Genomic DNA, 18439 nt, shown 5'->3' on the forward strand with positions numbered 1-18439 from the left:
TTTTCAATCCAATAAGATGAATATATGTAAGGTGATCAACCATCCTCCTTTAGGAAAGACCGTCCTTCTTTTGTAAGTTCGGTCCTCCCTCAAAGTGTCCTCCTTTATTGCCCTTAATGACATTACTGTGGCAGCAGCTTCTGTGATCAGACCTCTCTGATCGCACAGTGCTGTTCCTTTCTTGGGCTCAAACAGTAGCTTGTGCACATGCGAAGAAACACTGTACGCGGCCATAATATAATAGCCACGTGGGAGCTGTTGCGCACACCCGCCTGCATCAGCACCCTGAGGCTCCGAGTCCAGTCTCCAGCTAGCTGCACAGCACGCCAAGGCCCTGTCTTGCAGGGCGTGTTGATGTCTCTCCTGCTGTGGATTAGAAGTTAGGAGGTATAGGTTGCTAGGGGCCCTTGCACCTGGGCGAGTCACTAGTTCCGCCACTGCCCACCTTGCTAGTCTATTTAGGTTTGCTCCTTATTTATTTTGTTTACAATATAATTTTTCTGGCTTCAATTTATTTGTGTCCTCCTTTTTCATTGTAAAAAATTTGGTCACCATAATATGACTTCACAAGATTCATCTTTCTAATATTTAAATTGGACTAACTAGAAATTGGAAAGAACTCGTTTTTCAAAACCTCAACTAAACACACATTTTAGTCTAGTATCTCATTATCTTGTTACATTGATAGGTCAACAGTGTCTAGGTCGACATAGACAGTGTCGACCTAGCAATGGTTGACACATGAAAAGTCGATAAGAGATAAAAAATGTTTTTATATACTTTACTATGCACGTGAAATAGCTTTATCAGTCCTCATGGCAAAATCCAGAAGGTATTCAGGAAACACTGAGGCATGACAATAACAGGACTAGGCAGCCCAACACCCATAATTAATGGAACAGGCATACATTACTGTATAGAGGCTTCATTAGCCCGTAGGTCCTATTGGCTAATAGGGGACCTATTGTCTAATGAAGCCTCTATACAGTAATGTATGCCTGTTCCATTAATTATGGGTGTTGGGCTGCCTAGTCCTGTTATTGTCATGCCTCAGTGTTACCTGAATACCTTCTGGATTTTGCCATGAGGACTGATAAAGCTATTTCTGCATTTATTATGGATCCAGTGCTGTTTTTTTCCATCCAATGTCAGCACTGGGGTGCTTCCTCTAAGGTAACCGATATCTGTTCCACATATATTAGTGCATAGGGCCACTTAGGTCCAAATAAGGGTACTCTCCAATTTTTCAAAAAGAATGACAAAAGGTTTATTACATCGCCATTTTACAGGTTCGTCTCCTTTCACACATGTAGGTATTTTATAGGTCGATGTTTCGGCCACGTATGGCTTTTTTCAAGACTCAGCAGCTGTAGACAACTGTTCAGTTCCAGAGACCATGAGACCAAGGTGTGCGCTGGTCTCTGGAACTGAACAGTTGTCTACATCTGCTGAGTAGACCCAGATACGCGCCTTTTCCGGCGATCGTCAAGCGTGACATTGATTCGCGCCTGGTGTTCTGCGGTCTAACACAATGTAAACAAGCCAGGGTCACGGCTGTCTGGACGTATAGTCAGTCATGACCCGGGATTGAATACCCCCCTAAATTAGTTAGTGTGATAAAGGCTTGTGGGTTTAATGTTTGCATTGGTATTAAATCTGTATCCCCACTATTGTTCAGTTCTAATGTAGTAGGGCAAAGCATTGTGAGGTTATTGGTGTTTGACATTTTGCATTTCTATGATATTTCTAACATATGGTATTTGTACTATGGGAGGAATGGGCACACCTGTAGAGAAACTCCATGCAAACATGAGGAGAACATAGACCAACACAATAGGCCATGTCTTTTTCATTTCTTGAAGATGCAAGTGCATTAACAGGTGTCTTCTGTTGTGATGTGTTTTACTGTTGTGATGTGTTTTACCTATGTATATTTTAGGTCAGCAGGACATATTGCTGTGGAACATACAGAGCTGGGCCAATGAGGCAGATCAGTTTGGTGGGAGCAGTTGATGAAGAGGTTGGAGACTTTTTCCCAGAGTTCCTGGACATGTTGGAAGAATCTCCATTTTTAAAGGTACATATATTTTAAAAAATATATCTATACGGGACCTGTGAAATATCACCAACTTGATACTTTACTATTTGGATATGTTATGGTGGGGTATTCAATGTTGGGTCACGGCTGTCGAGCTGGCCCCACAGCCGTGACCCTGTCCCAATCTCAGTCTGCTTGACAGAGAATTTTCAGGCGGTACTCAATGTCCCGTCTGCCGTGGGACAAGGGGGTGTGGCCACGAGCTGCAGCCGGGAAAAAGCCACTGCAGTCGGGAGCTCCTCAATTCCAGGCCGTTCTCTGCAGAAGGAGCACAACTACTTGTGAAGTCGTGCTCGTTCTGCCGAGATCCCCTGTTCAATGCTGTTGGGCAAGACCGCATTGAGTAGGGCTCCGCAGCCATCTTCTCCATTGGGAGATGGCTGCGGGAGATTGGTTACCCCCTAAATCATTTCAGGGGTACCCATGATGAGTCAAGATTGTTAACTGCTACTAAAGTCACATGTGCACACAAAAAAAATATCTTTAAAACATGAACTGTATTGAGTGGAGTTAGGTAAACGCTGTATATGTATTTATTTGATCTATAATCTGGCATAAAATACAGTGGATGGCAAAATCAATGTTTACAATGGTTGCTTTTTCAATAATTAGTTACATAGTTCTCTGAAATAATTATTTAATACAAATTAACATCTAAAATACATACATACATTTAATATGAAAAATAAATGATCTAGTACTGGTGAATCATTTATGGTTGTATCACTTTGGAGTGTGATCTCCTATAGTTAATCCCTTAATAGGGGAATGTTTGAAGCTGACAATTGTAATATTATATTACCATCCAATTTGTCTGGTGACTTTGTAACCAGATATCTGTGACAACGATAGTTCTGTGGTGCCTTATGATTTCAAAGGCTCAGGACTCCCATACGATGATCTTACTTTCTTTTGGATTATTTAGGGATAAGGCTGTAACCCAGTGGTTCCCAACCCTGGTCCTCAAGTACCCCCAACAGTGCATGTTTTGCAGGTCTCCTCACAGAATCACAAGTGCTATAATTAGCTCCACCTGTGGATCTTTTAAAATGTGTCTGAATAATGAGTGCACCTGCTGGGTGACTTGAAAAACATGCACTGTTGGGGGTACTTGAGGACCAGGGTTGGGAACCACTGCTGTAACCCATAAGATTGTATCCAGATTTTGAAAAGGGACGTCAAAGGGATGATGAACTTGGTCACTTTTATAGGATGAAGTCAGCGTTTTAGGTGTGCTCAACGTGTTTCCCCGGAATATGCACCTCCGGCTTCCTCAGGAGCAAGTGACACTTGCTCCTGAGGAAGCCGGAGGTGCATATTCCTGGGGAAACGCGTTGAAAATATCCGCTAAAAATGCCAGTACCGATAACATTTGTGTAAAAAAAAAAAAAAAAAAAATGAATAAAAATGTTTATTGCCAATTTTGACAAATTCACTTGGCACTCAAAGGGTTAAGTATGAAAGTCCAAAAGAGGGGGGGGGGGGAGGGAATCTTGAAAAACTCATTGTGACCATTGTCAGGTCGAACCATTGACTGTCGTCATTGAGATAATAATAGATACGCTCAGTTAATTATGCCTTAAGCATCTTCATATATAGTGCTGTGTAATACAGTATGTGGTGCATTATATTAATGGATCATCCTGCTTATGTTTCTGTACAATGTACACCATTTTCTAGAGGAGTGGAGTGCTTGTAATTTTTTTTTATTATGTTTGCAGATGACTTTACCATGGGGGACAATGTCTACACTGAAGATTCAGTGCAGATCCCAAAGTGATGATGGACCAATCATGTGGGTGAGACCAGGAGAGCAAATGATTCCCACAGCAGACATGCCAAAATCCCCATTCAAGCGACGGAGGTAAAAGCACACATAAAACAGGTCAATGAATGTACATGAAGACCTTAACTTTTTCAGTTTATAGGGACAATGCAAAAAAAATGGTGACCCAATGGCGCTTGTTAGTTTAAACAAACATGGATGATACAACCTTAGTTTGTAATCCAGGTTTTCATTAGATCTTCGTTAAAATATTTTCTTTGGGCAGATTACAAGCTTCATCATGGTCCTGCCCGGCTCAGTCCAATGAGCCTGGAACACAGTGGCCCTCCTCTCATAACAGTGCTGACTGTTATGTTGTGCTGAATTTTCCGGGTCCAGACAAAGTGAAACGAAAAGCTCGTTGATTTCACTTTCTGTCTGGACCGGCCCAGCAGGACCGTGAGACTTGTGATCTACTCAAAGAACATATTTTAACAAAGATCTAATGAAAACCTGTATTACAAACTAAGGTTGTATTTTCCCTGTTTGTTTAAACACACAAGCGCCATTGTGTCACCATTTTTTTGTTGTTTGTTTTAATTATTTGCATGTTAGGATTTCTAGTGAAGGCCTTGGGTGTACACAGGCAGCACTGGTGTAAGTGTTTGCTCAATAAGTTTAACCACTCTTTAATATCTTGTTCAGTTTAAAGGGATAATAAAATGATATAAGCAGCTGCTCTCCAAAGTAGTTTCAGATGTTGAATGCTGAATCTTTTGTGAAAGATAAATACAACATGAATGTAAAGTGCGCAATAATATAAGCCACAAGCTGCCTATCAGGCGATCACACTGCACTGACTACCAATGAGAAGTGTCCATCACCATTATATACACACATCTATCAATAAACTACAAAAAGCACAATGCATTGCACAGAATAATACCAGAGACGAAAAACTCAGTCAGCTCATATTGTAAACACATTATCTACCAGCTACATTTGAATTGTCTGATTACTACATAAGATTCAGTGTGGCATCTCACAGATTTAGTGTACTTGGGTATTATGATACTTTTCATTGTATGTGTCAAATCTTTGAACACCACATTGTCTTATTGAGATATACTCAATATGTATCTCCCTGGTTTTCTTATTGGTATGTTTTTTTTGTTCTATATGATACTTGGGTGGAAGTTTGCTGTAATGGTTTGTTAACTGCCCTTGAATGCAGGTCTATGAATGAGATAAAGAACTTGCAATACCTTCCTCGCACTATTGAACCCAGAGAAGCCCTTTTCGAGGACCGCACAAGGGCTCACGCTGATCATGTTGGTCAAGGTTTTGACTGGGAAAGTACAGCTGCTGTAGGAGTCCTGAAGGCGGTGCAGTTTGGAGAATGGTAGGTCTAAAACACACAAACTATTGCAACATCATTTTATAGAAGTAAGGTTTAGGTTTCCTATCTGTGGGTAATTGTGAAGAGGTACACATCTATACAAACTTTATTAGATATTGGGTAGTAAAAAATGTCAAAGCTGTAGTAGACTGTATAGTATTAAATGGGCAAACTTCTATCTGATCTCTGAATGGTGAGCGTGGGAATGTGCAGATTAACAACTGCATGACTATAAGGGAAATAGAACGGTCTGAGTGACATTCCGGTCTTCTCTACCTAGGAGTGATCAACCTCGCATAACCAAAGATGTAATCTGCTTCCATGCAGAGGACTTTTCTCATGTTGTGCAAAGACTGCAACTGGATCTCCACGAGCCTCCTGTTTCCCAGGTACCACTGTTTGATTTGCAAGTGATTATACACATGTAGGATAGCACTCCTTTTGCCTGACACGCACCCCTCACACCCACCCTTTAGGTTATCCTTCCTATGATAGCTGTCTACAGATTCAAATGGGTACTGTTATAGGTAGAAACCTAGAACCATTTCCATAATAGTTTAGTAGTAGGGATGTTGTGGACCCACCTAGTGAGGTTCACCTTGATGTGGCAGGTGGCCAAACGTGTTAAATTGTAGAGGTTTAGGGGGGTATTCAATCTCCCGCCGCTATTCCTGACTGATGAAATAGAGGCGGAGGCCTATTCAATGCTGTCTTCCCCGACAGTATTAAACAGGGATCCCTGCAGAACGTGCCCGACTTTACAAGCAGTTGGGCACGTTCCGCTGAGAACGGCCGGGAATTGTCAAGCTCCCGTCTGCATCTCGCGGCCGCCCCCCTTTTTCGGCGCTCGGCAAGCGGGACAATGAATCCCACCTTTCGAGCCGCCCAAGAACGGGACCGGGTCACAGTTGTACCGCCGGTTTGAATACACCCCCCCCCTTATTCTTGTTTTGATTATCTGTATTCTTTGACCATAGAGTGTGCATCTGAATTTTCATTTTTTTACATGGCACTAAGTCTTATCATTGTAGCATTTCTTAATCTTAGGATGTGCAGTCCAGCCTCCCTCCCTTCCACCCACCCACTTTTTTTTTTGGGGGGGGGGGGGGGGGTTAGTTTGTATCAATATGTAAATATTTTCTTTTCTTCTTTTCTTCCCAGTGCGTGCAATGGGTGGATGAAGCAAAGCTGAACCAAATGCGCCGGGAGGGGATCCGCTATGCACGCATCCAATTGTGTGATAATGACATCTATTTTATCCCTCGAAATGTCATCCACCAGTTTAAGACTGTGTCTGCAGTGTGTAGCTTGGCATGGCACATTCGCCTGAAGCAGTACAGCCCCAACAAAGAGACACCGCCCTTAGAAACAGACCACAGCTCTGAAATTCCACCCCCAGGAATTGAATCCACCAGTGTGAAAATGGAGCTGACTGAGACCCCTGTTTCCATAACAACACAAGGACATTTTGTAGCACCACACATTCTACCACAAAGGTTGGAAAACCAACCACCTTTAACACAACCACACTTTAACGCACACCAATCAGATGTGTAGATGATGATCTGACGATTTTTTTTTTTTTTTCTGTTTCATTTCTTAAACCTATTTTTAAACTTTTGATGTGAAGTTATATAGTTTTATAACAGACAGACCTGTAATTTTAAAAGCAAAACATTTCGAAACGTTTTATCTGGCATTCTTTCTGGTGATGCAGCTAATTGGGGTAGCAAAATGGAACTGGAGCAGCACTGCTGGCTGAAAAGGAGTGTATGATCTGTGGAAATATCTTTGTACAAGAAATTGTTAACTTTGGCAAATTTGTTTGACAAGTGTATCAATCTCCTACAATTTGTAAGCTTTGGTTTCAATAAGAAGCACTTTTATTTAATGTTTGTAAATGTAGCTATGTGACTTAAACTGCATACACCATTTCTTCTTACAACCATAGCAAGAGTGAAAACATCTCTTGGAGAAAGACTGATTTACAGAGCACTTCTGTTCTACCTTTTCTGTTCTACCTTTTCTGTTCTACCTTTTTTCTTTTAAATGGCACAATTCATTTTAAGTTCATGAATGATTGATCTGACGTCAAGTACTACAGCTTGACAAGTGTTTGTGTTTTGTGTGTTTTTCTATGTAAATGCTTTCATTTGGTACTAGAATTTCAGATTCTTCCATGTATACCACATGTTTTTAGAAAGTACAAAGTAGCATAAATCTGTATTCTATTATTTTCTTTTTCTTTTTTTTTTTAATATGTATATACTTTTTGATTTTGCTATGCTTGCAATTTTTAGGAGCATCAATTGAATCGAGGACACAGTAGATAATTTCAGCACTAACATTTAATATTTGTGCCTGTACAGAAAAGAATCAAATTTGAAATTAAGAATTTTTTTTTTTTTTTTTCCTGTCCCATTTCTTCCATAAAGTGAGATGTGTTTGGTGTGTTTTCGTCCTGTTAAACAATTGTTGTTCCTGTGTCAACGTTAAATTATTACTTAATGTTTTCTACATTGATGTAAATTTTTAGTTTTTTAAATTTTCCTTGCCAAAAATGACTGTAGTTTAGATACAGTGGTTTTTGGACTTGTTTTAATGGTATGTTTCTCAAAGCAGTGGAAAGCAAATCTTCTCTTAATTCAGGTGTAGAATGGCTAGAACAGTACAAGTATACAGATCTACTAGTAGCCAAGGCAGAATGGCATTAATTTGATTTGCACATGGCATCAATTTGCCACGTGTAAGTCACAATACCTTTACCAATGCTGTTTAATAAGCGTTGTTTGCTATAGGATGCAATCCTCAGGTAATTCCTGTCACACCACTTTTTTTTTTTTTTTTTTAAGTGGCTTTTCTTTTTGTTTTGAGCATCTTGATTAACCTGATTTTATATTGCTCAAGGTGTTTCTCAACAATGTTTTGTAATTGGAAAATTGCTAAATCTTTTTTTTTTTTTTCTTCATAATCTAGGTTTTTGACAATCTTGCTCAACAAGGTGAAGTTAGGCCAAAAGAATGTTAAATATTTTTTTGGTTGGCTGGTCAAAGGTGAATGCTATTATTTTTACCAAATTTTTATTTTTAAAATTTAGTTGACTAGAATAAAGCTACAGCAGAGCTCACAAAATGTTGTGGAATCGTACCTTTTTCAAAGTCCTCTAAATGCCAATAGCTGACTTGAACCAGTGCAGAGCAAAAGTGGCAAGCACTTTGGTTTTATCTGAAATTTGTTGTGCTGGAATTTCTCTACAAGCGCTGACATTGTAAATCACTATTATGCCACTTGTACCCTGCTGTTAAATCGAATTAGAGCCTTCTGTGTATAAGTATCAAGTCAGTAGCCCAGTATACTGTCTGTCAGATTGTAACTAGCTATTTAGGAACATTTCTACTACAGTCATAATTTAGCTTAAGTATAAGCACTTTGGTAATGTGTTGCAACCCAATGCAGGTTCAGGTGTTGCAGTACAATGCAGTTCAAGTGAGACACTTGTGTTGTATAATTTTTAGTTTGGTGGCATTAGCAGATATATTGATATGATTGTACACAAGATAAAGCCAAATAGATTTTAAGCATATGGCTCTTTTAAAATATCTTTATTTTCATTTTAACATTAAATTATTGAAAATTCATTTTGTTTATTCATTTGTGGTTGAACTTGTAGGTCACAGATGCAGTGATTTTGTCTAGACTGTTTAAACATTTTATCCTGGACTCTGTTTATTCTAAGGGCCTCCCCATGCACTAAGCTGTGGTATTGCGTGCAATACCTCCACAACTGCCCGGCCCATTAGCATATGATGTACGTAACCTCCGATTGTGATCCGAGCACATCGGATCTGGAGATTGTATACGGTTTAATCGGATCCAGCAGCACTTTCGATCTCCAGATCCAATGTGTACAGATCATAATCGGCGCTTAGGCACATACGATTTGTCCACTTTTCACCCAATGTCTCAAAACCAGCAATTTACAGAATCCGAAATAGCATGGGTTTACTGGGGGAAGATCATGTCAAAAAAATTTTATTAACTTTTTTGACTGGGTGATTAAAGTAATAGATCAAGGTGGGGCTGTAGATGTAGCTTATCTAGACTTTAGTAAGGCTTTTGACACTGTCCCACATCGTAGACTGTTAATTAAACTTGAAAGATTGGGATTAGATTTTAAGATAGTTTAATGGATAAGAGCGTGGTTGCAGGACAGAGAGTTGTAGTAAATGGAGTACAGTCATAAGAATTGAAAGTTTACAAGTGGGGTACCCCTGGGATCTGTACTTGGACCAGTGCTTTTTAATATCTTTATTGGTGATATTGCAAATGGAATTGAGGGTAAAATGTGCCTTTTTGCAGATGACACAAAGGTATGCAACAGGGTAGACACACCAGGAGGGGTAAAACATATGATTGATGGTCTAGGTAGATTAGAGAAATGGTCAAGAGCATGGCAACTACAGTTTTATGCAAAATCATGAACTTGGGTTTCAAAAATCCAAAGACTAAATATAGTACAAATGGCACTACAATGGAAACTACTGAGGAAGAGAGGGATCGAAGTGTCACTATTTCAGAGGACTTAAAGGCAGGTAGGCAATGTAACAAAGCAATGAAGAAGGCAAGTCAGATGCTTGGTTGCATAGGGAGAGGTATCAGCAGTAGAAAGAAAGAAGTAATAATTCCACTGTATAGGTCATTGGTACGATCTCATCTAGAGTACTGTATTCAGTTCTGGAGGCCATATCTCCAGAAGGATATAAATACATTAGAGACTGTACAAAGAACTAAAATGGGGCGTAACCTACATCACAAAATGTACCAGGAAAGACTAAGGGGCACATTTATCAAGATCGCATTTACAATGCGATCTGGGCAGAATATTACTGCCCAGGATCGCATTGTAAAATGCGATCATATCACCTGAATGTATTATGTTTGAGGGCGCAGGGACAGGGCTCCAAAAGGAGCCCATCCCTGCGATGCCTGAAGCCGGGGGTGTCTGCGGATGCGCGGTTACGTGCTGACTCACCCGCGACTCCAATGACCGCACTGCCGCTTGGGCAGTGCAATGTGTGCTACATGTAGCTACAATGGGCTATCGCCATCCCAGAATGGCGATAGCCCAGGGGATGTGAAGCCTGGCTGCCCGATGTTGATACATCGGCAGCTTGGCATCCCCCATAAAAACCTATGGGGGATTGCAGCGGGGATCGGAGATTCCTGCTGTGGTCCCCCTTTAATACATTTAGGTGATACTTAATATTTGCGGTTAACCCCCGAAAATAGGTGTTTTTGGGGATTTAGCCGCAAATATTACTTGATAAATGTGCCCCTTAAAGATCTTATATGTATACTTTCGAGCAGAGAAGAGAAAGGAGGGACATGATAGAAACTTTCAAATATATCAAGGGTTTTAACAAGGTACAGGTGGGAGACATTCTTCACAGGACGAGGAGCAACAGAACACGAGGACATGCACTGAAACTAGAGGGAGGAAGATTCGGGGGAAATATGAGGAAGAATTACTTCACAGAAAGAGTAGTGGATAAGTGGAATAGCCTCCCATCAGAGGTGGTAGAGGTGGATACAGTAGAACAATTTAAACATGCTTGGGATAGGCATATTGATATCTTTACAAATAAATAGGTATCAAATATGGTTTGAGGTAATATATAAAGGTAGACGGGTTGAATATCCCCTTTAGACGGCAGCAGGGACAATACAATTTCCAGCGCTTTGCTATTACCACTTTTGCTTAATATATAAAGGGGCAGACTAGATGGGCCAAGTGGTTCCTATCTGCCGTCATTTTCTATGTCAACCCCCTACAGTCCCCTGCACCCTGTGTGTCACCACCCCTACAGTCCCCTGCACCCTGTGTGTCACCACCCCTACAGTCCCCTGCACCCTGTGTGTCACCACCCCTACAGTCCCCTGCACCCTGTGTGTCACCACCCCTGCACCCTGTGTGTCACCACCCCTACAGTCCCCTGCACCCTGTGTGTCACCACCCCTACAGTCCCCTGCACCCTGTGTGTCACCACCCCTACAGTCCCCTGCACCTTTTGTGTCACACCCGCTACAGTCTTCCGTGTCCTTTGTGTTGCTTCCTCTCACAGTTCCCTGCACTTTGCATGTCGCCCCTCTACAGTCTCTACACCTTAAGGTCCCCTGTGTGTCACCACCTATAGTCTGCGGGGAGGGAGTGGGCTAAAATGTTGTCATTTTAGCCCCTCCCCCAATCCATGGACCCGCGAATTATCGCCGCTGGCTGACATGGGGGTAGGACTTGGTGACATCAGCCTCACCCCGAAACGTAGCCTCATCCTGAAATTATAAAAAGGGTTATGGATCATTAAGTCAACAGGGTCATTAGGTCGACACATGCATTGAGTCGACATGGGGGTAGGTTAACAGTCAAAAGGTCAACGTGGGGTTTTTCACATTTATTTGACCCGAATGTCGACAGTCAACATGGACACTGAAACATAGCACCTCACTGCGCTCGCCATGCTTCGGGAACGGTGCCTCACTACATTTAGCACACTATTTTATTCTCCCACAATGCCCTAATGGATGGTAGGGCATAAAAATTCTACCTGTTGACACATGGCTCAAAAAAATTGTGAAAAACCCCATGACCTTTTGACTGTCGACCTACCCCCATGTCGACCTAATGCTTGTGTCGACCTAATGACCATGTTGACCTAAAATCATGTCAACCTAAATGCATGTCGACCAACATGCTGGTGACCCAATGACCTTTTCCCATAAAAAGTAGGCAGGTACACCCTGTGAGTCGCCCCCCTACAGTCTCCTTCATCATGTGACACACCAACTACAGTCCATTGCACTATGTGTAGCCCCCTGCATTAGACTGCTTCCCACTCTCCCCTCATGCCCAACTGCCATTGCAAAACAAGTTGAAATGCCTATCTTGTCTGTGACCCGGGAGTCCATCTGCGCATGCGCAGAGTGACGCGCCGGCCGCAGGGCATGCTGGGAGGGATCCGTGATGGATCCCTCAAACAGCGCTGCGGTAAGAAACCCATAGGCTTCTGCAGGGAATCGCCAGCTTTTTCTGGCGATTCTCTCCGCAGCGCTGCCACTGTGGAGGCACAGTACAGCATACAGCACCTAAAATGTAAGTACTGCCCAGTTACCTCAATGGATGTAGAACGGTCCATTTCCACTTATAAAAATATTTTGTTATCGATGAAGATACAATCTAAAGGTGCCCATACACATTACAGTTATTGTATACAATATCGTATCTCATCACATCTCGTTTTTGCGATGAGATGAGATCTAGTACAAAAAGTATGTGCTGCACATGATTTTTAAATAAATAAGTTGAAAAAAAAATTTTTTACAATTATTTCATGTAGCATATTTCAACACTTTTCAAGCATATTTTAAGTATTTTTCATGCATATTTCAAACTTTTATTTGACATTTATTGAAATGTGTTATAGAGTTTGGAATTTTATTAAATAAAGTTACCCACACATAACTACATTAAAACAATTCACAGATTCTATGGCTCCCCCCTTTCTGGGATCGCATGCAATACATTGTATGCAAAAAAGACCGCATACAGTGTGCATTCTCTACTCAAAGAAGTCGCACAGGTGTATGGCCTCCTTTAGTGTATGCACAGCTTAAGGACGCTTTCATCATCTCCACAGGGTACCTGACCTGAGTCATACCTCTCAACTTTTGAAGTTGGGAGGCTGGGACGTTCGCGCAGCGAAGCCGCGCGCTCCCGAAAAGGGGGCGTGGCCTCGAGAAAAGGGGGCGTGGCCTCACGGGGTGACGCGAACTCCGGCCACACCCCCATTTTCGCCGCTCGTCGCCGCTGAATAGATGCTGTGCGCATGCGCACAGCGTCTATTCTCGGCAAGCTGGGGGGGCTCCCAACTGTCCCCCCCACCGCGGGACAATGGCGGCCCCGGGCGGGACGCGGGAACGTCCCCGAATATCGGGACGTTCCCGCGGAAATCGTGACAGTTGGGAGGTATGCCTGAGTATCCAATCAGCTTTGCAGAATTGCTACTGGTTACAGGGTGCCATTACACTACACGGTGTGCGGGGTGTAGAGCAGCAGCATGCAGAGGCTGAACTTACAGTACCTACTGGGATCAATGCATCACACAGGGCCTTATTTTGGTTCACTCTTTCTGACAAAATACTTCTTAGATAGACAAAACCATGTGCATTGCAGGGGGGGGGGGGGCAGATGTAACATGTGCAGAGAGAATTAGATTTGGGTGAGTAATTTTGTTTCTGTGCAGGGAAAATACTGACTGCTTTATTCTGACACTGCAATATAGATCTCACTTTGAAGTAAAACCCCACCCAAATCTAACTCTCTCTGCACATTTTGCATATGCTCCCCTGCAGTGCACATGGTTTTGTCCATCTAAGAAGGATTTTGTCAGAAAGAGTGAACCAAAATAAGGCCCACAGTGACCACCGGGAAAATTAGGCTTCTCAACTCTGCAGCACTTTGAAGACTTACAAACTGTGTCCCGTAATAAATCAATATGATCAAAATAATCCTGTATTATACAGGTGGCAAGCCTATTACAAGGTCAGACATGTCAATTTGAATGCATGTGAAATACAAAGGTATCATTGCTATCATTGCTGCACTACTATTGTGCTTTATACATGCATGCAGATTATTTAACAATGCAAATTAAATTGCTGTCATTGAGTTGATACAAACACTTCACCATCTGCATGTACACTGATAGTATGGCTCAGCATGCAGTTCCAGTAACAGCAAGGCAGCAACACCACGGGGTGGGTATTAAGAATGTGTAGCTCTGTGTGGTCCATCCTCCTCAGCCTTTCTACTATGCACAAAGGTCCCAGAGCAGTTCGCACAGTGCTGAAGCTTGGAGGAATCTCCAGCTGCCTGCCCCATACTCCCATCCCCGCTGTCCTCCATTGACACTTTCCTCATCTCCCAGGTCCGGGTGGTGTCATCTGGTGGACAGTTCTATTGCCCCTCGCGGTAAAGGTTTGTTCTCTTCCATACCTCCCTACATGTGAGGGATGGGAAGCGGGACCCTGCACGCCCCAAAATTTTTAGGGTGTGGCCTAGCATGTTTGTAGGGAAGCCAATCATGGGGCATTTTTTCCATCTCGGGATTCGGGATTGAAAAATACTCAGTCCCAGGATTGGTTTCCCTAACAAAAAAATACTCTCCGCGCGGTGTGGCCAAGAGGAAGGCGGTTGGGTTGGGTGTGAGGCGGTCAGTGCAGAGGGGGGCAGGCAGTGCGGCTGCCCAGCCTGTGCAGTGTGACCTCCAACCATGTCACGCTCCTCGGAGCCACAAAGCCGGGGATGAGAGAAGCCTGGCTGCATCGGAGCGGTTCCTCAGATGCTGCCCGCCTTTAGACTGTGCATCCCCAATTCTTAGGATTGGAGAATCCTGCCAATTTTGGGGCCAAATCCTGAAATTCCACAGATCCTGTGATTGGCCACCCTAGCTGTGCGGCTGTCACAAATCTGTTTATTCCAGTTTACCTGACTTGTGATCTTCAGTCACTGCTAAGTTCAAACTGCATCCATGCTGCCAACCAGTCAGTGTTGTTCCGAGCATTCTATGGCAGAGTTCTCCAGTAACCCTCGGTGCCTTGTTCCTGGTCTCACATCTGTATAGATCTCCGTGAGATTTTCTGTATCCATGCCATGGATTTTGGATTACCCTTCTTCCTGTCAGCCAATCCTTATAACTCAGGAGGGATAAATATCCTGTATTCATCATATTTAGCCACCTACTGTATTTCTGGATGCTCCTGCTTTACCTAGCATCTGATCCTGCCCAGCTGACAAGCTGCACCTGTTACCCAGTTCTGCTTGGTTGAGCCGCATCTGTCGCTTTCTGACTTCCAAGCTGTACCTGCACCCAGTGCATCCCATCTGTGCCGCTGCCCAGCAATCAAGCGCCAATCAGATGTCAGGCTCTGCCCGGCTCCGTATCTGGTCACCTGCCACAGTCCTGATACTTTGTACCACTTCCAGTGTGATCCAGACGCTACCGGTCTCCAGTCTCTATGGGCCTTATTCTAGTACACTCTTTCTGACAAAATCCTTCTTAGATGGACAAAACCATGTGCACTGCAGGTGGGGCAGATGTTACTTGTGCAGAGAGACTTAGATTTGGGTGGGGTTTTACTTCAAAGTGAGATCTATATTGCAGTGTAAAAATAAAGCAGCCAGTATTTACCCTGCACAGAAACAAAATAACTCACCCAAATCTAATTCTCTCTGCACATTTTACATCTGCCCCCCTGCAGTGCACATGGTTTTGTCCATCTAAGAAGGATTTTGTCAGAAAGAGTGAACTAGAATAAGGCCCTATGTGCGATCCACCCACGATTCCATTTACAGTGCCATCCATACGCAACCAGTTTCCGATTCAAAGTCGGCTATTACTCTGCTGTTCAGATCTCACTGACTTTGCCATCCTGACGCTCTCATATATCAGCAGCTCATGTATTCATTAACCTGCCGCTGTCGCCAGCAATATATATCAGTATCTCATCTGCCATTCTGTTACAGTCACAGCTCAGCTACCTTCAGGACTTGGTCATTCATACACAGCCGCTTAGCCTCTGAAGATTCCTATAGGGAGATGCACTAAAGCAGGCATGTCCAACGTTGGCCCTCCAGATGTTGTGAAACTACACATCCCAGCATGCTTTGCCACAGTTTGGTATTAGAGAATGCTAAACTATTGCAAAGCATGCTGGGATGTGTATTTTCAGAACATCTGGAGGGCCAATGTTGGACATGCCTGCACTAAAGCTTATGCTGGCTTTTCCGCCACGTTGAATGTATCGGGTATGCACTAATCAAGTTTTGCAGTAGTGCGATCCTTGCACTTCTGCAACTTTCGTCACGGCGCCATCTCCCCATAGGATTATATTGAATTTCCGCATTTGATGTAAATTGCAGCGCAGATTATCTTCCTGTCTTTTTAATCGCCATCTGAGGCTTGCAATTTTGAGTTAGGCATCACCTTTTAAAGGGGAGAAGGTGCTGAAGGGCATATGTGAGGCAGCAGTTTATTGTGGGGTGTGAAGGAGCTGTGAGGAATTAGCCCATAGGGGGGAGAAGGAGGTGTGAGGCACCAGCTAATGGAGGGTTGAAGGGGGTGTGCAGGAAGGTGTGAGGTACCAGCTTATTGGGGGGTAGAAGGGGGTGTTCAGGAAGGTGTTAGGTACCAGCTTATAGGGGGTAGAACAGGGTATTCAAGGTGTGAGGACCATTCACTATCCTCCACTGCTCACCATGGTCCTAACTGGATCCTGCAAAACCCACAGGTGTGACAGCAGCACTAGGCAGGGGGGACACAATACCGGCACTGGGTGGGGCGGTCCCGCAAAAATCTGGACAGTTGGGAGGTATGCAATACCCCTTTCTACATGGCTGGTTTTACAGCAGGAAGCTCATCACAAACAGACTTGTAAAGGGAAGTGCTGTCCCTGTGGTGCTGGCAAGGTCAGGCACCAAGTACCTTTCTGGCATAGCCGCATAGGGCACCAAATGTCTAGTTACGGCACTAATTAGAACTCCCATAGTAACATACTTTTCTGTTTCAAAACACACAGGTTCAGTCACACCTGTTTTCACTGCCGCAGCCACAAAAACCCATCACTTATCAAGGATTTTGTTTCATCTGTCTGCGGCAGGTGGCACTATGGACCTTATTCGAATTTCTAAATTTTGCCCGGCATCTATGCGCCGCCCACGCTCGCACAATTAATATCGCCGCACGCATGCAAATGGTTCTTTGGCATAAACATCCATGGTCGCATGGTTATATCTGCGGGCTCCCTGTACGGGAAGAGGGTGGGCACCTGACATCCTCTAATGTCAGCTGCCCGCCCCCTGCACCCACGTCATCGCCGAATTATCATGGGACTGCCCATGAAATGCTGGGCGTTCTCATGGGCGCAGCCCCTCACTGCCGCTCCACAACCCCCGTCCACACTGCTAGGTGCAAATGGGATGGCAAATAATCAATTCATACACATACATGTGTATGTGCATGCGCAGTCGCAAACCATCGCTCCCTTGTGCAATCACGCAGGAGAGCATATGGACTAGATTCAGAAGAAGGTCCTAAATCTCGGATAAGCTGTGGCTTGTGTCGGCTTGTTGGGGCTATTAGAACATACCCTCCAACTACCGATTTAACTGGTACAGTACCGTTTTTTTTAACGGTCTGTACCGGCTAAATCAAAGTGTACCGAATGTACCGGGTTTTTTTGATAACCGGCTCGTCCTCCGACTCTGGCTTCCTGCAAACTGCATATGACATATGCATATGTACTTTCTTTCACAGCAGGCTGCTCTTCGGGGAGGGGGAGTGGTCGGCCAAACTACATCTCCCAGGGGGCTTAGTGTGCCAGTGGTCGAGTTCTGCTTCGCCAATCACATGCCATTTTGTAAACCCATGCTTCCATGTGACATCACGAGCCAGTATGCGCCGCCTGCATGGGGGAAGGGGGGGCCTGTCAGTGTGGCAGGGCGGCATGTGGTTGTTGGGTGCAGCAGAAGGTTACAGTTCAAGGACTTGGCACCACTGACTGACCCTGGTAATCAGCCCTCAGAGTGCAGCAGCCCCGGCTCTGCCAACCTCCTGCAAGATGCCCCTGGGCAGGAGCTTGTCCATCACCTCCCTCACCGGACTGGAGGACTGGGACGATGACCTGGACCTGGATAACACTGTGCTGATCGAGGTGGCCTGGGAAGTGGCCAACAAAGGGGTAACTCTGCAGCACACGAGGGCAGGGGGGCACTCTGTGGGCACCTCCATGGGTCAGTGCAATGTCAGTGTGTCATATGCAGTTTGCAGGAAGCCTCTGGCGGTATGCTGCAAACAGGAGGTTGCACACCAATAAATATATATATATATATATACAGGGCCGGCTCTACCATTAGGCAGATTTAGGCAGCTGCCTAGGGTGCCGGGATCTGGGGGGGGGGGGGGCGCTACCAGGTCTGCCTATCAAAATATCAATGATGTTGATGCTGTGGAACCTCTAAGACCTCACCTCTATAATTTCCTTTGAGGCATACTTCCCTAGTTTGCTGCCCCCTCCTCCTTGTACTCTGTTGTGGGTAGCAAAGGGAGGCCTCCAGGGAAAGCAG

General features: G+C 44.0%; 1 protein-coding gene across 1 annotated transcript in view; it reads left to right on the top strand.

Annotated features, from left to right (window-relative positions):
• Window positions 1-8900, top strand: part of RSBN1 (round spermatid basic protein 1) — a 50089-nt gene extending 41189 nt beyond the window's left edge. The window contains exons 3-7 of the mRNA XM_083172766.1: window positions 1940-2077; window positions 3820-3962; window positions 5098-5265; window positions 5543-5651; window positions 6424-8900. Coding sequence (XP_083028892.1) covers window positions 1940-2077; window positions 3820-3962; window positions 5098-5265; window positions 5543-5651; window positions 6424-6819 — 954 coding nt within the window. The 3' untranslated portion in view covers window positions 6820-8900. The remainder of the gene's footprint in view (window positions 1-1939; window positions 2078-3819; window positions 3963-5097; window positions 5266-5542; window positions 5652-6423) is intronic.
• Window positions 8901-18439: the final 9539 nt, after the last annotated feature.

The sequence above is a fragment of the Crinia signifera genome, chromosome 2 (genome assembly GCF_055691185.1).
Source record: "Crinia signifera chromosome 2, ASM5569118v1, whole genome shotgun sequence".
NCBI lineage: Eukaryota > Metazoa > Chordata > Amphibia > Anura > Myobatrachidae > Crinia > Crinia signifera.